Source organism: Tyto alba, unplaced genomic scaffold (assembly GCF_018691265.1).
Source record: "Tyto alba isolate M040663 unplaced genomic scaffold, T.alba_DEE_v4.0 Super-Scaffold_22, whole genome shotgun sequence".
NCBI classification, from domain to species: domain Eukaryota; kingdom Metazoa; phylum Chordata; class Aves; order Strigiformes; family Tytonidae; genus Tyto; species Tyto alba.
The window spans coordinates 34388079-34414476 of NW_024881296.1; the positions used below are offsets into that span (position 1 = coordinate 34388079).

Sequence of the window (26398 nt, forward strand, 5' to 3'; positions counted from 1 at the left end):
AACAAGGAAAAAACAGAAGGATAATATTAAAATGAAGGCATATATCTGCACTGAGAATCAATACAGCCACACAAACACAGGTTTCTAAAAGAGATGTAGTATATATTTATATTGACAAAACCAGTTTTCTGCTGCTATAGCTTAAGCTGTTTTCAGAAGCAGATTTCAGATTTCTTTTTTTTTTTTTTTAAATGCAACAGCATAAACATCTATGCTTTTGCTGGTAAAGTTATACAGCTGAGGGGCAGGAAAATAAATGGATTCTGAAGACATTCATAATGGCATCGCATTAATTTTCAAATCCTTATTTTCCTTGAAGATCCGACATTTTTTCTCCTATTTCAGATACACACACATCCTCAGAAATATGTTACATATATATACACATTATTTGTTTGCCAGACTTTTCAAATAATGACACAAATCCATGCAAATATGATAGAAGCAACAATTCAAATATATGAGGGCTTAAAATAAGTCTCCTTTCTGATATAGTGACTCATTCTGATAGTTGTTAGTCCAGTCTAACTTACTTGAGTTACTTTCTAGTAGCTTAATTTGAATAGCTTTTTTAGCCCGAGAGAGAGAGGGAATGGGAAAAAAAAAGATTGTTTGGGTGACAGCACACATAAACAGAGACGCTAACTTGTCAAATGCTAGACCAGGTAAGATGTCCCTTGTGAGGCCACAGCACTCTTCTAAGAAAGAGAAGCAGTTGCTCTGGTGTTTTCACAGAGCTACTGCCGGGATTTTTCTTTCCTGCTTCTTCCTGTGAAGGCATTTGACATATGGTTCTAGTGCTGCTCAATTACACATCTCTCTTCCACCTCACTTAGCATTTTTCATTTATTTGTCATTTCCCATTTTTAACTAGAATTATGCTTTATTCATCCTTCCGCATAGCCTTATGTTATTAATTTTTATCAGGGAATGGAAAAAGTCTGGTCTATTATTTGTGAGGAGAGAAAGTTTAATCAGCACAGAACCTGGCTGAGAATGAGATATCAGAATTTCCCGTTTTAAATGGGCTGATTGGTCACTGACTTAGTTTTTCCCATGAGCTGAAAATGTGTTTAAAACTATGCCATTTGATTAACTCGTAAAGTCTGAGAGTAGCTAGCAAATTCAATTATGGATTCAAATTATGTTACTAAATTGGTCTAATTTTTAAAAGTGATGAATGAAGTGCATAAAAAAAAAGGATAATAAAGGTCTAAAGAGGAATTGACAAGGACTCTTAATTAAAACTCGATGAACATATGGAGATCTTTGTTATGTGAATGGGTGTGCAGCTACAAATACGTTGGTGTGCATCAAAAATCCAACTTTACATAAAGTTTACATTACACCAGATTTAATTTCTTACATATTTGAAACCCACTGAAATACATGTTTATGATGACAGAGGATATTAGAAATCTGTTCCCAATATTGCATTGATCAGGAACTATATGTACCATGTTAGGATGCAGTGCCTTTCCTGGAAGACAGAAAGCTGCTTAAAAACTTACTGAATGTCTGTGCAAGATATAATGATGTCTGGCCATAATAATGGCTTCTTTTGATTGGGTCAAAGGGCAAGGAGAGGAAAGGATCCACAGGAACAGCTCTGCAAGGTGCAGTGATAAAGTTGCCTTCTAAGAATCCCCTGGAGAGCATGGGGTACAGAGTTGGAAGTGCTGTACCCACAGACCAGCTCTCAGAGGTGCTCATAGCATCAGCAATGATTCGGTGGGGGTCACATCAGACCCTGCCACAGACCAGGAGCAGGGAGACAGGAGTAGACTTAAAGCTGCAGGGTCACTTCATGGACTCATCACTATTAATCCTCTGCTATAACTTTCACCACTTGGGTTCAGGCCAGATTTCGTGCAGCTCCTTCAAACACTCAATTACATTTTCAAGGGGAGAGATTAGAATTTCAAAAGTTATTATAAGCAGACCTCTAACTGTTGAAATTTCAAGTATTTTCAGGAAAGAATTTCTTTTTAGTTTTAAAGGATTTGAAAGAAATGAGGAAAAGTGGGATGCTTCAAGTCCCTTGTGGGTGAAACTTAAATGATGGCACAGGGCAAGGAGATATGATGTGATCTGTGAGGTGGGTCTTTTACATGATGGAGGCTGGAGATTAAGGGAGGGGCACAAATTGACAAAGAAAAACAAATGATTCTTGTCAAAACCAAGTAGAGACAGCTTGTGTTGCACAGGTCAAACATTACTCTAGCCAAATATTTCACAATTCATAGTACAACCTTTGACTGATAAGACTGTCACATAACAAACAGGACAGTTGGTAGTCTGTGAAAGGATGCTGCCTCCTGTCAAAAGAGTCCTTGATTCACCCAGTTTAAAAACAGGAGTTTTACCCATAGTCGTTCAGGCATCCCTGCTTCCTGCTTCAGAGACTCCATCTCCTGGAAATAGCCTGTCAGGTCCCATCTGTTTTTTTTGTGAAGCTGCCAGCCCCCTGAGAGAAGGTCCGCTATTCCCATCTCCTGTCTGATGCTGGAAAACCAAAGGGGAATAACCTCTGTAATCTGCCAGAAATTGGTTTTCTGAAAGCAACGACTCTGCTTCAGGGAGTTGCAATCTACCATACTTAGAGGAAAATTAGTTTTCTAAGTACAGTGCTTTCTTCTGCTGGCTGCTTCAGGCCTCCGTCTTGGCCTGTGCTCCTCCTCACAGTGTGGCTTGTGGGAGTTTAAGCTTAAATAACTAATTAGCAAACAAAATCCAGAACACAAAATTCCTAATTACATCAGTTATTGTAAAAGGAAGGAAACAATGTCAAAGTAATTTTCAGAGATTCCTTGTTTTTGCCACAATAGTAAAACTTTACCAGAGCACTAACCAGTCTATGGTTGGTATAATTAACAACTGTTATATTTGTAAGTACCTTGAAAACAATTAGCAGTTGTCCTAGTTGATATGACAGATTCACTAATCATTGGAAGCATTCCTTCAAATTGATTTATCAGTCAAATAATTGTGCCCTCACTATTGCTTTACAGAGGGCATTATTTTTACATTGTGTATTATAAATATAGATAAAATGACATCCTGTGTCCTAAAGGACTTAGTGTCTAAATAACACAAGACAAACATACACAGTAAAGACAGCATGGGGCAAAAGATGAGAAGAAGGGTTTGCCATGAGAACAAGGCAACAGAGAGTTTCAAAGAGGATTCTGGAACAGGGAAAAGTTCCTAATTGGGGAGGAGCTGTCAGAAAACAAAGTATAAGCCTCATGACTAAGAAAAAGGTTAAGATGATCATAGTCATAGAATCATAGGAACAAAGAATCACAGAATGGTTTGGGTTGGAAAGAATCTTCAAAGACCATCCGGTTCCAACCCCCCTGCCCCGGGCAGGGCCCCCTTCCCCCAGCCCAGGGGGCTCCCAGCCCCGTCCAACCTGGCCTTGAACCCTTCCAGGGAGGGAGCAGCCACAGCTGCTCTGGGCACCCTGGGCCACTGGCTCACCACCCGCACAGGAAAGAATTTCTTCCTTAGATATAATCTAAATCTACCCTCTTTCAGTTTAAAGCCATTACCCCTTGTCTTATCACTACATCCCTTGATAAAGAGTCACTCCCAATTTTCCTGAAGGCTCCCTTTGAGTACTGGAAGGCCACTGTAAGGTCTCCCTGCAGCCTTCTCTTCTCCAGACTGAACAACCCCAACTTTCTCAGCCTGTCCTCACAAGGGAGGTGCTCCATCCCCCTGATCATCTTTGTGGCCTCCTCTGGACCTGGTCGAGCAGGTCCATGTCCTTCTTATGTTGGGGGCCCTAGAACTGGACACAAGACTCCAGGTGGGGTCTCATGAGAGCGGAGTAGAGGAGGACAATCCATTCCCTTGACCTGCTGGCCACACTTCTCTTGATGCAGCCCAGGACACGGGTGGCTTTCTGGGCTGCGGGCACACATTGCTGGCTCATAGTCAGTTTTCCATCCACTAATACCCCCAAGGCTTTCTCTATAGGGCTGCTGTCAATCCACTTATGACCCTGCCTGTATTTGTGCTTGGGATTGCCCTGAACCATATGCAGGATGTTGCACTTGGCCTTGTCAAACTTCATGAGGTTCGCATGGTCCCATCTCTCCAGCCTGTCCAGGTCTCTCTGGATGGCATCCCTTCCCTCCAGCGTGTCAACTGCATCACACAGCTTGATATTGTCAGTGAACTTGCTGAGGGTGCACTCAATACCACCATCCATGTCACTGACAAAGATGTTAAACAGCACCGGTGCAACACCAACCCATGAGGAATGCCACTTGTCATCACTCTCCCCTTGGATATAGAACTTTTGACCACAACTCTTTGAGTGTGACCATCAAGCCAATTTCTTATTCATCAGTGGCCCACCCATCAAATCCATGTCTCTCCATTGTAGAGACAAAGATGTTGTGTGGTACAGTATCAAATGTTTTCCACAAGTCCAGGTAGATGGCGCAAGTTGCTCAGATTCTTTTACATAGTAACTCTGACTCATAGTCCAAGTATTTTACATAAATTTAAATGTTTGAAAATCTTTAAGGCAAAACAGAAGGCTTCAGGGTGATTCAGCAAACATCAAAAAAGAAGGTGCAAGAAAAACAGCACCATTTGGCAGGAAGAGCAAGGAATACAAGAGAAAGGCTACAGAAATAAAGTTGTAAGTATAAACCAGTTTTAGAAGTGCAAAACTGGGTTTTTGGGAAATTGTAAAAAGAGGCCATACAACTTAATGTGTTAGAGCATCCATGGTGAGCAGAGTAAGAAATAAAAGTGACCTAGTGTGCTGTATGGAAAAGTTTCAGAGGTGAGAAGATGGGGACTTTCAAGAGATTAAATGGTACAATAAATGGGATTCCTTGTGTATTTTTGTTGTTTTGCTTTGTTCTGTTTTGGTTTATTTTGTATTTTTCCTCCTGGAAAATGAAGGAATTTGGTACTTTCTTAAAAATGGCCCATCCTCAAGCGAAAACTGTTTCTCATGTGTCATCATTCAGACCAGCGTACAATATTATCTGGTTAATTCATTATAGCAAATGAGTTGCCCAATGGATTCTTCTGAAATATTGTTCATTGGCAGTGTCAGAGATAGGGTTTTGATGTTGATGGACCACTGAGTTATTCTGATGTCTATATATCTATATAACAGCATCTTTGCTGAATTTCTACAACTTAATATTCAGACAGCACAGGCTGGGTCTAAAGCTGAATACAGCCAAATGAGTGACACAAGCCATAAATCTTGACAATTTCTTTACATGTCATATTTATGTTCCACAGCACATCAGCTGAAGATCGCTTCTAAATAGCCTGCAGTGAGTTTTGCTTCATTCATTTCTAATAAATACTGTGACTGTGAGGCAATCAGCCAAGTTAGGATTTGTGAAATCATTATATACATACACAGAGGCACATATAAACATATGTATGTTGTGTATATATATATATATATATGTTCTTGCTTCCTTCTAAATTTTCTCTTCTCTGCACTGTGTCTCTACTCTGCTACAACAGGGGATCATTTTGTAGGGATATGGAATACTAGATGATAAATAGGACTAGATGTCAGCATCAAGAATCTTAGCTGACCTCAAACCATTTCCAAGCAGAGCTAAAGGTGCTGTCATGTCCTCTTTCTGTCTAAGGAGTAGAGATGCAAGTGAAACTTGCTACTAAATTTTAGAGTAAAAGTACTGAAGGACTGTTCTAAATCTGTGTCAGCTTCTGTCAGAAATTCCTAATGCTTAACATCTATTTGTACTTTAAATCTTGAGTACTCTTGCACTATTGGAACTCTCTAACGTCTCCATGGAAACTTGATAGCTCCCAGAGGTGGAGGGAAGGTGTTACTATTGCCGGCAATATTTTTGCTCAATTTGTCTGGGCAGAAGAGGTATTTCTTTGCCTATTCTGAATGTCAATGTCTTTTGAAAGTCTCTGTTACATCAAAATGATGCAAAATTTTGTCAAAAATTATACTCCCAAGATAGGCGATGTTACTAAAAAGCAAAACAAACTCTGAAACATTGGGATAATTAGGACACAGTTATTCAAAGGTATCAACAAGCAGACACCATTTGTATGGAAAAGCAATTACTACAGGAAAAATGTGAGTCTGTAAATGTAGCACATATTACTTTCCTATGCTTTTTATGTAATCAGTACCATTATGTTAGCTAATGACACCAATTATTTAAAAATTAAGCACAAAATACTACATACTTCATATTTATTATATTCAGATGGAGTTGCTATCTGCAGCACTTCAGGGCCAGACATCCTTTAATAAATTCTACATGTGCCTTCAGTATTTTCTCTAGGGTTGTATTTTTTTAATGCTTCTTCTTTTAATGGGGAATCTCAGGCATAAAAAATTAAAAAGGTCAATTTTATGATGAAACACATGAGCCTGGATATTCTAAATGGCACCCTAGACTGCAGGAGCTAATTGCTTTTCGACAGAAGAACTCTCTTAAGTGCTCAAGCTGGAAACAGGTTCATGCAAAAAGCAAGATGCATCTCTACTCTGCTTCCCAGCCTGCTGGGATTTGTCGAGATGAGTGACGCTGTAAAAAATAGAAATCACCTGGAGCCTGTTAATATTATAATCAAGTGAAAGCACAATTACTACTGTCTTAATCCATCTGTCTGTATGCATCCACTCCACTTCCAATCACCTGCTTTAGTCACAGGTGTATTATTATGGAGATAACATTGAAAAAAATCCAGCCTCATTCATGTTCCAAATTGCTGTATGCTCTTCCACGGCAGTCTGTCTGTGTCTGTAGCTTTAGTGTGGTCATTTGTCAAGAAGGAAGAACAAACAAAGGTCCCATATTGCATGAAGTATAGCCAAAGTGTTTTAGTGCATGGAAGCTGGCTGAATGATGGCCAAGTTTATGTTAACAAGTTGCAATTTTGACAAGTGCCATTTATGTTAAATGAGGGTAGAAAATATCAAACAAATGTACTGTATTCTTGTAACTTGTCTAGAGCTCTGTAATGTTCAATAGATGTTATGGCATATATCTAGAATGCTAACGTACCTTTGGTAAATGAACATAAATTTATAGTATACGATGGTAGTTCTATGAAAACAATCTGGCAGTATATGATATGTAGTTTCTAATTTAATCCTTAATGATATTTGATATTCTAAGTGATCAAATCGAGAGACAACAATTATATGTGATAAAGTCAAATTACAACAACAACAGCATCAACAATCAAGGAATAACTACTGCAATAAACAACACCAGTAGTAAATTTTAATTTAGAATAAGAAAATGTTAAATGAACTAAGGTAATGTTTTCAAATTGCAGTAGGCAAGCTATGGAGAGGAATGTTGAATGGTTTAACAATTGAACATTTACCATTTCTGGACGATAGGTCATTTTCATGTGAAACTTCAATCTCTCAGATATTCTTTGAAAAAAGTTTTAATTTGAATTTCACCAAATCCTTTATGTATTAACTGTAGTATATAGAAAAACATTACATTCTAGGATTCGTATATAAAAAAAAAATCTTCATATGTAATCACAGAGACTCTTAAAACACATTTTGAAAATTATCTGAAGAATGAATTTTTGCAGGCAACTGTAGATAGTGGAAAACAACAGTAGGTTCTTGTACACCTCCCTAAGATATTAAAAATTAATTTTACAAAAGTTAGCTTTTCAGACATGATGATAAATTAACCTCTATGTTCATGTGCAGAAACCATGAGCTAAGATTTTGTAATCTTATAGCAATTTAGCTTTTCACCCAGTATTTAGAAGATGCAAAACCTTAAGCTAGTATATATTAGATGCTAAAGGTTCTGATATGGGAACTATATCCTTCTAGATACTAGTGTATATTTAGGGGCACCAAACACTGCTTGTACTTTTCCAGCTGGCAGTCTGTTTGGGACAGAAAAGACTTTTAACAGTTTTTTTGGAAATATCTTACTTTTTAATTTCAGTGAAGTTGTGTTTAAACACCTGAAGCTAGATGAAGAATTATAGAGCTCCTGAATGATCTATGCAGCTGCATAAGCTAACTCAAAAATGCTACTGAATCACTCTGTGGGGTGGTTAATGGTCTAATCGCTTTTCAAACCCTCTTCAGAAATTGCCCCTGAGACTTGTTCAAATCTTGTTGCACTAAATCGAGATCTCTAAGGAGCTGTGGATCAAATGCTAGTGCTGAAGGAGGCACCTTGTAACGTTCAGCTCAAAGTTCAGAGGTGGTCTGAGATCAAAATCCCCAGACTAAACATAGCTGAAGCACGAGGCACTAGTTCTGTCCACTGATGACAACTGTCACCTGTGGCTGTCCCTTGTCTGGAAATAGGTGGGATTAATTTTGTTATTCTGGAAATTCATCAACTCTTGTTAGTAACCAAGTTGCGATTATATATCTCCCACCTTTTGAGGCAGTTCCCAGTAAGTATGCAAAAAGATAACACCTTTGTATAACTTTGTAAACAAATTTGTTGAATTTTTTTTTTTTTTAGTTTATGGAAAATTACACGATGAAACAAAAAACTATTTCTGTTTCCTTGCTTATGTTCTTCTAAATGCTTTTAATTAAAATGAATCAGCAAGGTTAAGGGAGCTGAACAGCTACACAAAAGGAGCATTTCAGGATAGTGAATACAATGTACTGTGGTGGGATTCTGTTCATCCCTGATATTTAAAAACCATAAGATGAAATGACGACTACGTCTGGTAATTTTTAGGCTCTTTCAATCACAGTAAACCTCCCATTGGCAGTACTATTTCCAAGATCAAAAAGATACTGAAAATGCAGCACATATTGCTTACTTATGTTTTACATATAACCAGTATCACAATTTTTAATGGCAGTAACCTCTTTCAGTCAGTCAGAACTTCACAGCTCATAAAGGTGTAAATGCACAGATGGCATTTGGAAAGGACCTGATACTTTAGAAAATAACAATTTGTTTAGTTCATGCAGTTTATATTCCTGTAAAATTTGCTGCATCGTTATATTCTGATCATTGCACCAGGAAGTAATAATCAGGACAAGAAAGAGCTAACAACCAGGGGAAAAATTCTTTTCTTATGACATACGGTGATTTTAGAAACCTTTTTACAAAACACAAAGCCACTGAAACCTAAAATGCAGGTTCAGACAGAGCACAAAACAATGATTTAGGAGATTAATGCTTCTGAGGATGAGATCCATTCATGCAGCTTGTAACAGAAAATTTTTGCAAGTCCACTGCAATCTTTGAAATGTATCTGGGTTATGTATTTTGTACAGTTGGTATCTAGCTGCAGCGAAATTTCTTCAGACATCTCTAATGGAGAATCAGGAGGCTGCCATCTGAAAATGAGGCAAGTGCCACCAGCTGATCCAGCAAATGCCAAGTGGCTATTTAGCAGTGCCAGCTCATGCTAGACTCACACAGAAAAAATACCTTCCCCCTGCTTCTCCCATTTGTATCTGAATCTTCAGGAAACTAAATCACTTCCTAAAAGCAGGGATGGAGAAAACAGTCTATTATTCTCTGACAGATCACAAAGTATTGTTCATGTTGACAATCTGTTTTGTATAGGCAGGCTGCAGAAGCAGTAAATCCTATTAACCTGTTCAAAGTCAAATGAAGACATTTAGAAAACAGAATAGCTATTACATGCAGTGGTGAAAGAAGACCATATCAAAGAAAGGTTAAATGAATGTACCAGCTTTTTGATTATGCACAGTTACAACAGGAAAATCCCCCCCAAACCTTTCTATCACTTGCTCTTGCCCTTTGGGATATTAATTATATCCCTCCAGTCTAACTAGCTGACCATTCAAATACTATCCTCTGTTCTGTCAATGCTAATTTTCAAGATTAAAAAATCAATTTCATGCTAACAGGACTACTATGGAAAATGCCTGTGCTATACTATAGTTTTACTAATGTACACTTTCTCTATCCAAAACATATGGCATTTTGTGTGTACAGACCACTCTGGAGATTTACTGTAATTATGTCATGATGTGCTTATTGTTATGGATTCGGCAGCCTTTCTGCATCTCTACCTGCTTTGTTCAAGAGCAGCTGCTAGCTTCAAGCTGTTGCCTGTTTCCAGTGGCAGAAGCTGAATGAAGGAGTGCTTTCTAGGGAAGACATGTTTTGAAGCAGACATACTGACAATAAAACAGTTCACTAGGGAGGCATAACATTGACTGGATAAAAGTTGAGTAATCATTCTATGATAATTTACCGAAACTGGGTGCAATTTGCTTTAAAATAAAAATTCCCTCTGTTGCTGATGTTGGACTTGGAGGCCTTTAACTGATAAAAGTGTGACATTTGCTTTTATGAAGTATCTGATCTTTGGAGATTCATTAAACCTTATTATTTCTTCTTGTGCATAAGTGACTATTAATACTTACTCACTGAATGAGAGGAATGGGCAGAACGGGATTGTCTGAAACAGGACTCGACAGTCCTTGTCTTCCACCTACTCTCCCTGCTTATCATGACTGAATATGCTGAATTCAATTACTAAGCAAAACCTTGACAATTTGCTAAAACAGTGAGTGCTTCAGATGAGACTGCCCAACATCGTCCTGATGTCTGTCTCTGGCTTTCACTGTGAATCAGCCGTGTGCCATCAGTCCACACTTCTCCCAGCTTTGGTGGGAGCCAGGAGGACCAAAGGATCCAGCCCCCTTGTCAGTAGCCACTTCCCAACAGAGCACTCACAGAAAACGGGGCTGTTCAGAACAGCAGTTTACCTAAACCAGAGACAGGGAATTGTCTCAGTGCCAGATTTATTTTCTCTAATCTTTAGGAAAAGAGTATGTGGAAGGGGAAGCAGTTAAGTAATTTGGAAGAACGTAGGTACAAAAATGTTGGAGATTCCTCTGTAGTGCTCTTGTTATACCCTCCTTGCTGGAAATGGCAGCTATTAATATTTTATTCACTTGAACCTCTGGGGTAGATTCCAGATGTCACTACTTGATCATTGTCTACATATAAGGAAAATAAATTCTGTCATATCAGTGTTGAATTCCCATCTATGGCAACAATCATTACCAGCAGACAAACGCTTCTGTGGTTTTGCAGATGCTTTTTTTTCCTCAGGTTGTGACTATGCACACATGACCAATCTGTTCACAGAAAACTCGGACATCCAAAAATAAAATAAAGCAGAGGAAAATTCCCAGCATTTCATTCTAAATTTGTATACATTAAGAAACAGCTATTTCCTTTACCCTGTTCAGAAAAGAATGGAGGTTAAGTTGGCAGAACTCAAGGGTAGAGTTAAAAGAATGCTGCCTGCTGGGAAAAAAATCTGCTCTATTGGTTTTGAAAACATGAATCACTTTATGTCAATCAGTTTCAAGCAGCTGGTCTGAAAAACTGGTATTTCAATAGTGCTGCAGCTTAGGTGAATGGTGCTGCTACAGAGCACATCTTGAAAGCCCCCCAAACACATCAGTGTTGCACAAATATGCTCTCTACCTGCCCAACCAGTGCTGAAGACGACATCTGTTAAAGAAGTGGTGAGAATTGGCTGGTGTCTACTGAGAATATATGCAAAGAACAGATTACTCCTGATTTCAAGGAAGAGTAATTTTCTTCAGTTGTATGGAACAATGATGTTTTTCACTAATGAATATTACCTGTCATTTAAAACTGGGCTTCTGGTGGAGGCTTCAGCAAATTTACGACCAAAAGTTATCTTGGACTCTACTCTCTTAGAGTTTCAGCACTGCAGAAGTCAGAGAGCTAAGGATCCTCAGGACATGTCTACAGAGGAACTATATTGCACACATTGTTTTGCATTCTATGTAAGCACTAAAAAATTAGGAATTTTCCTACAAAGAATGAATTTCCCTCCCACGTTACTAGGTTACAGTTCAAGTTCCTTTCCTAGACTCCAAACTGTGGAACCAGAGTGAGGCCACTCACTAGCTGGAGACCTGGTTAGTGTTGGTATTACTACATCTCTAGGGAACACAGACTCTAAGAGTGTAATTGCCTTGGCATTGTGAGTGTACAAAAGTATATATAGACACAATAGCAACTTAAATAATCCAGAGACTGTCCTCTGGCCTAAAGGGCAAATGGCATGGCACAGATTATGTTCACATAGATAAGATCTTTTTATTGCCTAGAACAAGATGAGCAGATCCAAACTAGCTATCACACATGCTCCCCGATTTGTGCTACCTGTGTACCCATGCCTTGACAATGTATGGGACAGCGATAGCTGGTCTGGGCCAAATGCATGACAGGGACTGTAGCAAAAGTTAAACATTACGGATAATCATGTTGTAGTTTTTAGGATGTGTTCTGTCCAGGAATAAATCTACCATGAAAGACCAGAATCCAAGCAATCATCTGAGAAGTCTAACAGGAAACCAGTTAATTGTCACCTGCCTACACTTTAAATGAAGTTCATTGACAAGATTATGTTAAGACAAAACATTTCATGGCTGACACATTTTCCAAAAGAATCATGTTTCTTCAGAAAATTCCCAGTCAGTTCTGCTTCTGAGATTACATGAGAAACTTCAGTCATCAAAAATTATATGAGAGGTTTTCTGACCCCATTTTCTTGTCCTGCCTCAGACACTTATTCCAAGGGTCCTAGGGTACATTGTTGCCACAGAAAGCTCGGTACTTCTTTTCTAGAAGGCAAAAGCCTTTTTATGTTGTCTGTGCTAGAAAATGGGGAAAAAAGTTACAGAATTCATAACGTAATACGATTGTTTTTATTTTATATACACTAAATATAAGGAACATCTAAATACTTCCTAGATTTTCATTTTCTCTAGGCATAGTTAGTATTTTTAGTGGGGTAGTTATCACTACCAAAAGTATTCGACTTGTATTATAGAAATTTAGGAATCTATCATTGAGCAATACCTTCAGTACAGGTTCAGTTGCAGTTGCTGACATTGTTCGTCTTTGCTGAATTCAACAGACCAGATTTTCTGAACCATGATATTGCAACCAGAATTGTCATGACTAAAGCTGCAAAACAGGTAATTCTGAGTTTTCATAGATAATGCTAAACTTTTACGTGCTCAGTTCATCTTTTGCACAGGAAGCTGTGCTAAGAGCACACAAAAATGAAACATGAGGTATACTACATAAAGCATACTATACAGCTTTCAATAGAGATTTGAAAACCTTACCTGAAAATCAACCATAGTACTGGCCTTTTCTGCACTTTTTTTTTTTTTTTGGAAATACATTATTCTTCAAAACTAAGTGAGGATGTTGGCTTTGTGTTTTATCATTCCCTCACTTATATTCAAGAAAAAAATAATTAATGAACTGAGGCCTTTTGCTTCCATAACTAGAGGTTCTTTATGAGGTTTGGAGCAAAATGACAAAATAATAGCTGTCGCTTTTGTATATGGCAGAACAAGGCAATACTGTAATATCAGCAAGAATACCAAGCATGGTGATACTGAGGTATATCTGTACAGTGGATGTGGTTTTTTTTTGTATTTGTAAGGAGCAGCATTCATATGTTTATTGTACTTTCAGAATCAGCTCAGGAATGCGGTTGGTGAACCTGGCAATTGACTATGAGTTTTCAGTATTAAAGAGGGATTCCTTTCTGTATAATTACATGTTGTAATGTAATACTTAAGATTACAAAGGCTTGTGGTATTTATTGCTATTGCTGTTCTTAATATTATTTTTACATCTAAAGTACATGTAATTTGGTTTCTCTACCATTCAAATTTACTTGTAGAGAAAGAAAATCTAATGGATGAGGCTTTTCATCCAGAATCTCTTCAAAATATAAAAAACCTGTAGAGGCTCATCAAAACTAGATAAAAAGACCCCAATCCAAGGCATCTAACCTACGTGTATCTGGAAAGTGTTCACATATAGCTCTTATGCTATGACAGTGTCATAGAAACAGTAACAGGACTGTGCTAGTACCAGAACTGAGGAATAATTTAAATCCCAGATGTGGGAGGAAGCAAGTCAGTAGCCAGCATCACCAGTCAGCACAGCACCACCAGCATCACATAGCCCCAGGTCAGCCATGAGGCACTGAACCTGGGGAACCATAATCTCATTGCTGCATTATATAACTATATACCCTACAGGGTCAGCTAGAATCAGAGTCCCCTGTGTGAAGGAATACATATGAGATGGTCAAAACAAACTCACAGGAAACCTCCCTCAGGCCTCAAAGTAATGAGTCTAATGTTCAGCTCTTGGTTACCACAATTCCAATCCGCCCCCCCCCCCCCCAAAAAAAAAATCACATTCCGTATTTGCCTTTGCTAGTGCAAGAGGATCTGTGAGAAGCAGAACTGCTTCTTCCAGTCTCATGCTGGTGCTGTTGCCTTTCATTCCATCAGGAAAATAAACCTCTCAGAGACAATCCTGTGTGCATTGGTCAAGTAACTCTATTTAAAGCTGACTTCTCTCCACTGAGTCGGAGCAAACTGGTTTTCAGACAATTATCATATAACTTAGCTTTATATGAGCCCAGTTCATTAAGAAGGGAAGGTTTTAGGGAAATGAATGAGTCCAATTCTACTGACAAAGCTCCCTGCTCATTAAAAAACCGTTTATGCTTTGATGTGTACAATTCCATTTTCTGCAAGGAGTAGTGGAGAAATGCAGGTAAAATTTGATAGAAGAAACGACAGATAACATGTGTAAGCATAAAAAAATCATAGTAATCCTTCAAAACACTAACAACATATGCTCTAACATTATTGTCGAACAGAGAAACAGCAATATACTCTGCTCTGAGGCAATGTCAAAGATGCCTGAACCTGGTGTTGGTCCTCTGCTAACATGACACAACAGTGTTATTAAATTAGCATTTTATAATGATTCATACCTTCTTCCTATTGTGCTGATTTTGCCCAGTCCTGCAGCAAAAAAACAGTCTTTCTAAAGTATCAATCTATGCCATTAAGAATCAATTTTCTTTCAATCATTGTGTTGCCCTAGAAAGGAACTCCACCTTAATTAATGTTATTTTTTCCCCATTAGGTTCAAAGAGTCAAAACTTGATTACATGAGCTTTTGTCTCCTTTGTCGTGTATAAATATTCTCACCACTCTACACGCAGAGGAGGAGGCAGCTGATGTGCAAGGTATGTGCATGAGTGTATGTGTGTGGAAGAGGTGGAGGCTGCTGTCAAAAGGGATGTGGGGAAACAAAATTAACAAGGGTAAATCTGAGAGAGTGCTTTTATGTGCAAGATGTGCTTCCTGCACAACTGAAGACCTCTGTGTTGGCTAGAAAGAAAAATGGCTTATTACTGTAAATAGATGTACTGTATGCCACTTTTGTACAGCACAAAGGAACTGAGGACTGGAAAAGTAAGAATCCAGTGTTAGTTTACTGCTACCTTTTAAGGTCTGATGTTTTGCAAGAGCTTTGTTTATTTTTTTTTTACATTAGCAGCAAGTAGATCTGATCCTGACCTCTTTTTTTTTTTTTTTTTTTTCCCCCAGCATATCACACTGTATGTATTTTGAGCAGAACCCAAACCTACATCAAGCAGTGACTCTTTCTAAAAGATGAGCATTATTCATCTGAACTCAGTGAAGACCTATAGTTCAGTACAAGTTCTTAGATTGTTCTTGCCATGAGTCTTTATAGCTCTGACAAAAGGACCTGTGTGTTTACTTTCAGCATTTCAACCTGGACAAGCTGGGGCTGACTTATGTGTTGTTTGATTCTACTCATGCATATTTTGGGACCCACAGAAATACCCTTTTGCTGTTTGTCTCATTCCTGATGACATCATTAGTTAGGCAGCTTTTATTTTTCATGCATTCTTATAACTCCCTCTCTCATCTCCCTTGCCTTCACTATTTTGCCCCTCCTCCTATCATGCAGTCTGTCCTGCTGATACACCCACACACTTTACACCCACTGCTTGCTTCTTTTAGTCCTGCTCTGTCATTTGATGGCGACTCTGGAGAAACTGCTAGTCTTTTTCTCTGCTCAGGTCTCATCAATGTCTTCTCAAATAATAATAATTAAAAAAATAAATAAAAGGGAAAATAAAAAAGAGATAGAATATACTTTCCTGTTACAGAATGCTTGTTTCCCTTTCCTGCTCTAAATGCAGGAGTTTTACAAGCTCTCTGTTCCTTTAACCTCTACTGTCCTGCTGATGCCCTCCTGATCTCTCACTTAGTGAATCTCAGCTTCAGAGGAGCATCCTGCCTCTACGTGTGCCATGTCCTCTCCTTGCTCCTGAGCAACGCCCCAGTCTAGACTGAGCTCATCTGGGAGGCTACTGCAGAGATGATTTTCCACAGCCTGGTTTATCCCTCCATTTATTTTCCTTAATTTCTTCCAATGAAATTCAACTACTCCATTCTCCTGCAAGGCTCTCTGTGGCTTGCCCCACCTGGCTTGTCCCCTTCTGTCAGTATGAGAGTGTACCGGTGAGCTGCCACCAGCTTGCTGTCAGCCACTTAATAAATTTCAAACTTTCACTCACTTTCCTCTGTTGCTGCTTTTTAGGAGAATTTTCCACCAGATAATGCAAAGTTTACTCATTATTCTGGTTCACAGTCCTTTTTAAAGCTTTTCTATCGTGCCTACAAAAAAGCTGACAGTGGTCAAACAGGAGGTTCACTGAAACTGCAAACTAGTATTCCCTCTCTGTTTTCCTGTCTTTGCCCTCTTTTCTGTCTGTATGGGTTGTCTGGATTGTTTTGTACTTTGAAGATTAGTTCATTTGGACAGGAATTGCTGCTTTGTTTTGCAGTCATGCTGTCCTCAGCACTGTTGGGGGCTTTTAAGTGATATACTGTTAGAAACATACTTAGGCATGTGGGTCTAAAGCACAAATTGGCAGTCTGGTAAAGAAATCCTGAAGAGAGTACATGACTACTCACAACTCCCATCTCTTGACAAGGACATGAGACTATTTAATGTCATCCATGCTATGCTAACATTAAGGATTTTAAGAGTACTCTATTCTAATTATTACTAATCCTTCAGAGAAGCAGGGAACATTAATGCTATTCTACTGTTCTAAGTGCTTGAATATATACACGGACCACCTTTCTTTAATATGTGATTACCTTGCAATATTTAATGGAATTATCCTGGCAACAACTTTCTGAAATATTTAAGAACTATTGTTTGCATAATACAGACAATAATTGATGTGAATTAAGCACCCTGCCAAAGGTCATACTTAAGTCTGACACAGAACAGAGATTTTGAAGCTGGCATTCTAACTGCATAGCTGTATCACTGCATTTTAATAATAGAGTTATGCTTCATGATGTTTTAAATCAATCTGACAGCATCAGAACTTGAAAGGTATTATGTATGACGCAGACTTTGCATAATCCCAAATAGTATACATTTACTGTAAGCAGTATGGATGGATAATTACACGTTACAAATTTTAAAGCATGAAATAATAATTTTAATGATTGCATGAAGCATATACTCAAGTATAAATACAGGAAGGAACAAATAGAAATTAAGACTAATGTACAGCACATAAAAGTCAGTGGACAGGATCACTATGAAAATGGTCAATACTTTTGTGTAATAGTTTACTTATGGTTTTATTTATTTGGTATGTAAGTTACCATCAATAATGTAGACACAGTACAGAAGAAATGCTTTTTCCCCACTCATTTTACTGGAATAATATTAGAGTTCATCTTTTTGAGGGCTATATAACTAAAACCCAAATTAGCTAAGGTGATGCCTTCACATTAGTCTTATTCCCATAACTCGGGCACTTAGTTCCACTAAAATCAATAGACTTGTGAGTGTGTAAGTGAGGAGTAAAGACAAGCATAATAAATACTTTTAATCCTGTGTTGGCAAATAGATATGTAATTCTGTCACACTTATCTCCAAGGCTGATCTTTTATTTGCATATTTTCAGAGTTTTAATCTACAAATGGATTTTAATTTGTCAACTTTTGCAAGAACAGCCTTCTGGGAGTGAAGGCAGGTCATGCATAATCAAAGAGTAAAACACAGGCAGAAGGAAGATGTAGAGAATCAGAGCTCCATTTCTGTATGAAATGCAATTACCATTATTATAATTTCCTTGTACCATACAAAGGCCTTACTGTACTGGGTGTCATCCACATTTAGAGGCTTTTTGAGAGATCCAAGAGATTCCTATCTATGCAAATGGTACAGTATCCTACAAACTGAACATTAAAAATTTAGGCATGCTTTCCTCTCTGCAGCACTTGAGAAGAGGCACAGAGAAATGAAACAACATTGACAAGGACGTTGTTTCAGACCTGGAAGCAGAACCCACTGACTGGAACCACACCTCAGGGCCTGAACCGAAAAGATTTCCACCTTCTGTCATAACACAAGAGTTCAATAAGTGCCAATGAAGAAAACAGTATGTAGGACCCATAGCTAGAATTAGACATTGATGGGTGTGGTGGCTTGTGAAACTGAGCTTGTGACTCTTTCTTAGCTGTGTGACTAAAAAGCTGGGATGCGTATACTATTTATACACAGAGCCACTGACCACCTTAAGCACTAACATGCCATGCCAAGGTTAGTGGGGGTGTGTACCCTGCACTGTGTCCCTCCCTGGCATTGCCCTCCCCATGGTGAAGTGGCATCTATACCTCCTGACACTTAAGGGTGGGTGGGAACTTTCATTCAGCCTCCACTCTGTAAATATTATACAGAATGCAATTCAAATTTCACAAAACAGTAGCAAATCAAATCTCTATTAGTACCACTGACGTAATTCTTTACCTGGAACGATTCTCTCCAGAGATCAGTAATTTAAGTATATCTATCCTTGATAACCCAGGGGTCCTAAAAATTAAATAGCTTCTCTGATGTAAGTAGCAAGAATCAATAACCATTAAGCACATAAGGACACTTTAATGTATGAAGTGTATGGGTATCCGAGTCATGCCATCACCAGACCAGTTTATTTTGGTAATATGTACACACTAATTGCAGGCGGAGTTGTGGTCCTTGCAGAGCACGTTGGATAGTCCATGTGCTCAAGATGTGGTAGCTCTGTAAATGGGGCTTCCCTGGGAGAGAAGAGTTGAATGTAGAATTTGGCCCAGTATGTGAGCACAGGCTGCATTGAGGGTTAGCTTTGTGCAATGAAACAAATGAATTAGCTGTGGCCAAAACTATGCATTTTTTCTCTATGTATCAGCACAGCATTAAAAATTACTGCTGTTGTCAAAGTGCAACAAAGCTGAGATCTCACCTTTAGAGAATCAGCTATGATACTCACCGAGAATTGGGGAGGGCAGGAAAGGAGGGAGTTGTTCCATAGTAATAGCTTCCCCACATGTTTTCCCAGACCCCGGAGTTTCACACAAAGCAGAACAAATCTCACCCTTAGCAGTTCTGTTCAGTTCCATACAGCTGTGTGCTGCAGGTGGTGCCCTAAAAATAAGTTCGTTTATTTTGCAGCACTCCAGGCTGCAAAGCTGCACTTAAGAATGAAATAGATTCTCCTCCCTCACATTGTCCCTTCTTCATTCTGAACCCCTCTCTTTTTTTAACTTGCTGGAAGAAGATGGTAAGACGTAGTGATAAAGTGATAGCAGTGTGGCTCAGTCTCAAAAGAACCAAATGGGAGCTATTGGTATGGAGCAAAGAGTAAAAACTGACAAGCATGGTCTGTGGCACTGAGATTTTGGTGGTGTACCACTTCAGAGAGGCAACTACCACAATAATTGAGTGAAAAATCAGTGGCGTTTTTTCAAAATAGATTTCCATAAACATGAAAAAAAAAAAATCAAACAGCAGCTGAGCAAGATGTAATGCTCTGACATGGGAATGGCTACAAGACAGACATAAGTGTGCATTACGTGGCCTTTTTTTTTATACCTGTGACACAAGGACTTATTTACTGATAGGCTCTACAGAGGCCTTAGTCTTCCACCAGCATGACCCAACGCACTATGTGCTCCCTGTCATGGGACAAAGGAGCAGTTGTGGCTGTTTTGCAGCCCCTGTTATCCCTGTGGGTTATTCCAGCTCTGCTTTGCATACATAAATGCTAAATACCCAAATTGGGATAATCTTTGTTTTATCAGAGTATTTTCTTGCACACATTAGTTCTCAAATAATTTTTCCCCATTTTGAAGATTTTTCTAAACCACAATCATTTAGCTGGTCAAAGTATAGAGACCACCAAACTGAATTTTCTGTTATGTCTTCGGTGTGAGCTAAACTAGCAATCTTCTCAAGTTGTTTGCCTATCTTCAGCAAAATCTACTCCTCTGGAGAAGCTGGCAAAATATCTGTGCATCATCACATCTGTCTCTCTTTAGTCTCTACGGCCAGTATTATGCAATGGACACCACCACACACTGGGGCCTCTCCTGACCTTTGGGAAGCAACTGTACCTTCTAGTTGCTTTAATTACCACTTTGTTTAAGCAATAAGAGAAATTAAAATTCTCCAAAAGTTCCCTCTTGAAAAACCTATAATCTCTGTTAATTGGCACAAAATTAGCAGCAGCATTTATATGGTTCACAATCTAGTGCTATTTGTTTCTAGGACACATTCCTTTGGGAAGAGAAGGTCTCTTGGAGACTATGAGTATTCTGCACCTCCTCAGCAGAGTATTTGTCTGCAATCCTTGAAATATTCCACAGCCCACCTTGAGACTTGCTTTTGAGAAAATATAAACCATGGGAGTTTTATAGCTTTTATCTTAGCTGTCATATTCTTTCCACTAAGTAATCCACAGCAAATATCACATCTGTGTGAAGCCTAACCTTCTGTGGCTGGATTCCTTGTGAGCTTACTGGCAAGCTGTACAAAATACACTCAGTATAATGTTTTCAAAGACTGATATAAGTGATCCTCAATGAAGCTGAATTCCTTTGTAACTTTTTATCTGTAGGCAGTAGAAAACATCCTTAAAAACATACTGCAGTGCCACCAGTCTGTGAAAAAGCCAAGATCAACATGACCTTGATCACTGTCACAAACATACAGAAATACAAATAGAAAACAAGCAACCGATTTGTAGGTTGCAATTTATAGTTTTATAGTTAAAATACAAGATCCACTTACGTGCCCATAAAGGAAAATTGAAAGGAAAGATTAATTTCTTTTTACTAACTGGAGATAAATCTGATCTAAAGCTTGGGTTTGTTGAAAGCTAGTTTGCTGAAAACCAAACAATATCTGCTCTTCTAACTTTGTGTTATATGTCACTGAGCAGTAACAGGTAATTCCCCTGTTTTTCACCACATATAATATGATAGTCAATTTCTGCTAGAATTTCTATTAGAAAAAGAACTGCATGCCCATAATTGGAAATGAGAAAATGATGTAAACAGTAAAGTTGAAAGCACCAGGTTTGGAAAATTGACACATACTTATACTGTGTAGCTCTTTACCTATGATAATCACATTTACAGTAGCATGAATGGAAATATAAAACCAGCTTTAGTTGGCTACAACTAACAGATTACCAATGGTTTGTTATTCTGAACCATTCCCCTGGCTTGCAAAGAATGACCTTATCTAGAAACACAGCTCTATTTAGGCACAGACACACAAAAAATTTGGTTGCATTGAAAGAGAATTTAGCTTGAACTATATATTCCTTGAGTTTTTTGTTCATTATTCATTATGTACAAAAAAATAAGGCAGAAAAATAAGCCTGGATATCTCCTTTGGAGGGCTTGAGGGTAGAAAAACTCTACAGATGGACCTGGACAGGCTGGATCAATGTGCCAAGGCCAATTATATCAACAAGGCTGGGTTCCAGGTCCCTCACTTGGGTGACAACAATCCCATGCAATGTTACAGGCTTGGGGAAGAGTGACTGGAAAGATGTCTGGCAGAAAAGGACCTGGGGGTACTGGTTGACAGCCAGACAAATATGAGCTGGCAGTATGCCCAGGTGGCCAAAAGGGTCAACAGCATCCTGGCTTGTATCAGAAATAGTGTGGCCAGCAGGACCAGGGGAGTGATCGTCCCCTGTAATCGGCACTGGTGAGGCCGCACATCAAATGCTGTGTCCAGTTTTGGGCCCCTCACCACAAGACAGACACTGAGGTGCTGGAGCGTGTTCAAAGAAGAGCACTGAGTCTAGTGAAGGGTCTAGAACACAAGTCTTATGAGGAGTGTCTGAGGGAACTGGTGTTGTGTAGCTGGAAGAGAAGGAGGCTCAGGGGAGACCTTATCATTCTCTACAACTACCTGCAGGGAGGTTGTAGCCAGGTGGGTGTCTCTGTCTTCTTCCATGTAACAAGTGATAGGACAAGAGGAAATGGACTCAAGTTGCACCAGGGGAGGTTTAGACTGGATATTAAGAAAAATTTCTAAGGATTGTCAAGCACTGGAACAGGCTTCCCAGGGAAGTGGTTGAGTCATCATCTCTGGAGGTATTTAAAAGACATGTAGATGTGGCACTTAGGGACATGGTTTAGTGGTGGACTTGGCAGCCTTAGGTTTATTCTTGGACTCAATGATCTTAAGGGTCTTTTCCAGCCAAGATGATTCTATGATTCTATGAGTTAAGCTTGAGTGATAACAATTGCTTGTAAATAAAATTGTAAACCTATTTTAACCTTATTTACTTATTCACACTGATTTTCTTGTACTTTTTCTTTGTCTCTTTTGCACCAGTTATAGTTTGTCAAAATTGAAGGTGTGAACTATCTGGAGAAAGGGATGGTTCTGTCTTCTAGATCTATCTAATGCCTGTCTTGCTACCTACTTGGTCAGGGTCCGTTTGCTCTGCTACAAGCTGAGGAACATGGAGGAGACCTGGTATGGCTCCACTGAAGGAAGATAGCTGGACTTTCAGGTAAATCAGCCACCAAACTTTTACACACAGGGTCGCCACAGAGATGTATTGACACAGAGATATATTGTGCTGAACTCATCTGGGAGTTGGCCATTTAAAGCTAGTCTGGGGAACAGATAGATGGAAAAACTGCTCATTTTTTTTGGTAGGTGAGGGCCACATCATATATTACGGACTGTCCAACTACCTTACATTAACTTCTGGATCTGACCAACCAGATTTCATCTCTCTTTTGGCAGTATGGTCCCTCTTTGGACAAAATATTGGAATCTCTTGAACAGCAAAATTATATAGAAGGAGTCACGTACCCAGGAATTGGTCCAATTTTATATGTATAGTAACAGTTTTATTTGCAGTCCTATATATCTCCACATGGGCATAAATTTGTACGTATCACTAGAGCAAACATAAAAATGAAGATTGTCATTCAGTGTAATTAATTCACTGTTTATATCATCTTTTCACCTAGGTCAGAGACAACACAAGGCAAAGTGATTAGCACAGGTAAATATGATTGAAAAACCTATAAATTTCCCCCACAACAAACTGTTTTCATTCTTTATATAATTTCTGTAGTGTAGCAGTAGATTCTTGTTCTCCTAAAAAAGATTTAAGATTTCTGGTTTTGATTTTTATACAAGTATAATATTTTGTTCTTTGGGAAGAACCTTTTATATTCTCCTCCAGTGCATATTGTTTAATGTGGTTAAAGAAAAATTGATCAGTTTTGAGTCCTGTGAAATGATCAGTGAATCTGTTTCTACTGTTGAAAATTTCTCCTTCATTTTGCCTTTTGTACTCAATTTGGCTTTCACAGCAATAGCTGTAACTTCTTATTGTGTCACAACTTATATCCTATAGTGTAATTTGAATGTAACCTGCTATAAATGATTTGTGGCATGGTCAATGGTCAAAATGGAGTTCAGGAAAACAGTGTGTCATGTCAACAGTTCTCACAGCAATAAACAGGTATGTTGGAGCTTTTCGTGTACAGGTGTCTTGAACTAGCTGCAAGACACTAGAGTTTCATAACAAAATTAACACTTGTGAATGAATGCCACAATACTCTGCTATTCTGGTAATGATGTTCTGCAAGAAGTAGTATAGAAAAGGTGGTGGAAGTGAAGCTATCTGTAAACACTTACTGCAAGGAAGATCTGAAGAGAACTGTGAGCCACTTCTATGTACTGATATTCAAGAAAACACCCGGAGACTGTGATGTAACGATGATCCTCTGGTGCCCAGTCTGGGGCTGGGGTTACTGAGGTCACGGTGCAGCCTGGCCCATTCTCCATCCACCAAGAACGATGCATTGAGATATTAAAGGTCAGAATGAGATCTGTTTCCTGCAAAAGAACAAGTGAAGAATTAATGTGCTGGGACAGTACTCTGGTATGAAATGCTCCAGCAAGAGATTTCACAGAATGCATAAAGAAGCAAAGAGCAGCGATAAAACTGCACTGTCACATGAAAGTTAGTGGAGCTTGCCTGCAGAAAGCACAAGTAACTGTACCTTGGCAGACAGAACTGCTTTGGAGAAGAAGAATAATCTTGCAAGCCAGGATCTGTTCCTAGACATTATGGCATCCTAGGCAATAGCAGCCATACATTGTCCATTTTCCTGTGGAAACCATAAGGACTGATGGATGTGCACATTTACACAGCAACGCTCCTCTCATCATTTCCTAGAAATACAGCCCATACTTTGGTGTTGTGATGTACCAAAGTATAAAGGAGTCCTCAGGAACCAAGACTTCATAGACTTTAATATGTGAGTCAGATGTGTGGGCAAGGAGTTTTGCCTCATGAACCCTGTGAAGCAGGCCTGTGGTAGGTCTACTGAAATATTGGAGAAGATGTAAAAAACTGGATTCTGTATGTTTGCTTCCAAGCAAAACATCTTTGTAATGCCTCTATCAGATTTCTAACTTCCTAGGAGTGTGTAAGGGAACAGTTGATGAGTGTTGCCTTGCCTAAACACTGCTTAGCTTGTTAAAAAGGAGGGACAGGGGCCTGCAACCTTTAGCACCCGTACAGCTAGTGCAGTGGAGTAACTAGTCAGCTGTGTTTCCCATTAAGATTGCATTTATAAATAGTTCATAAAGGATTAATAAATGATTAATATACATCATAAACAATACTACGGATATGACTTTCATAAATTATACTTGGTTGCACATTACTTGAGGGTGATATACGTAGTTATAACAAAACTATGGACTTTGTGGATTCTGTAACAGCCTACAGTGTTTACCAGCCCTTTATAAATAATTTATAAGCATAACCTCATTGTAAAGTGTGACTAGCTAGTCTGTGTGCACATGTGCTCAGTCATGCAAGAAAAATTGCTTTTAAGTAATGTCTTTGCAGAGCCAAACTCTCCCCACACCTAACTTACATTTTTTTCAGCCTGTTGATGACATTAATAAATAAGATCTCATAAAGATTTTAAAATGTAACTATTTAATTAGGTTTACCCTGCCAAAAGGAATAGAATGCTATTTTGTAACAGATATGTTGTGTCCACAATTCCTTCATTTCAAAACAGTAATTTTTTCAGTCCCACTTATTTTCCCTTTTTGCACTAACCCATGCAAAGGTAACTCCAACCAGAGAGGTTTTGAATAATGTCATGACTGACATGTCAATCGATCCATGATTAGAGTTGATATTGTACTGTAGCTGTTTTTTCTTTAAGCTGTAGTTCTTGTCTAAAAGCGCTGAAATTTAAAAAAAAAAAAAATCAATTACTACCCTGCATAAGCACACCCAGCTATCAGATGTCAGGAAGGACCATAAATATCTTTGTGATGAATAATTACCCTGCATTCTCAACACAGCTCAATCCAGCAAATAGGATGTATGAGAAAATGTATGATTCTTCACAAGAATTTAGCCATGCAACTAACGTCAAGCATTTGAAGGTTATCAAAGCAACAGTGAACATTTATATAAACTGTACAAATGTGCCAAAATTAGATATATTTACCTATGGCTAGAAGTCTTTACCCCCAAACAAACTTCTTTCTCTGGACCCTTCCCTACCAAAGCTGCAGATGCTGGAAAGTGTCTACCAGATGTTTCTTGGAAATGGACATTTTCACCTTACATCCAAGCCAGAAGACTATTTTCCTTCCTGGAGTCAGGGCTGTTATAGCCCTTCAGTAGCACACTGGCCTTCTCACCTGATATGAGAAGTTGAAGAATAGGTATCTTTGGAGTAACTTTTCCTAAAGTAATAGATCTATTCCTGAATGACTAAAATTGGAATCCATCACGTTATTGTCAGAAGACCTTTAAGCTGTTCTAGTTACCATGGAAAATTCTTAACCTCTAGTCTCTTATCAGACACACAGCATGAATGAATAGGGCTCATTGTCTGGCTCTATTTTATAATTTGAAATACCTTCAGAAGAATCCTGATGGACTAAAAATATTTTATAAAGTGCAGACAAGGGATGAAAAATGTATTCCTTGAAAAAGAAAGGGATAAACTGGCTTGCAGGAATTGACTATTTGTTATGTATCTGCCAGATGAAGTTAAAACGGATCAGGAGGAGCTAAACGGAAAAATCAAATGTGGACTCTGTGGTTTGAAGATCACTGCTCTAGAGACAGTTATGTTTGCTTA

At 38.6% G+C, this 26398-nt stretch overlaps 1 protein-coding gene across 3 annotated transcripts in view; it reads right to left on the reverse strand.

The window, feature by feature from the left end:
- Positions 1-26398, reverse strand: part of NKAIN2 (sodium/potassium transporting ATPase interacting 2) — a 554761-nt gene that overhangs the window by 56221 nt on the left and 472142 nt on the right. For 2 of the 3 annotated variants that reach the window (XM_042795904.1, XM_032998053.2), the window contains exons 3-4: positions 25357-25487; positions 23913-24113 (exon numbers count right to left, since the gene is read on the reverse strand). In XM_042795904.1, the coding sequence (XP_042651838.1) occupies positions 23913-24113; positions 25357-25487 (332 nt within the window). The remainder of the gene's footprint in view (positions 1-23912; positions 24114-25356; positions 25488-26398) is intronic. The other variant, XM_032998052.2, reaches the window with a different exon arrangement.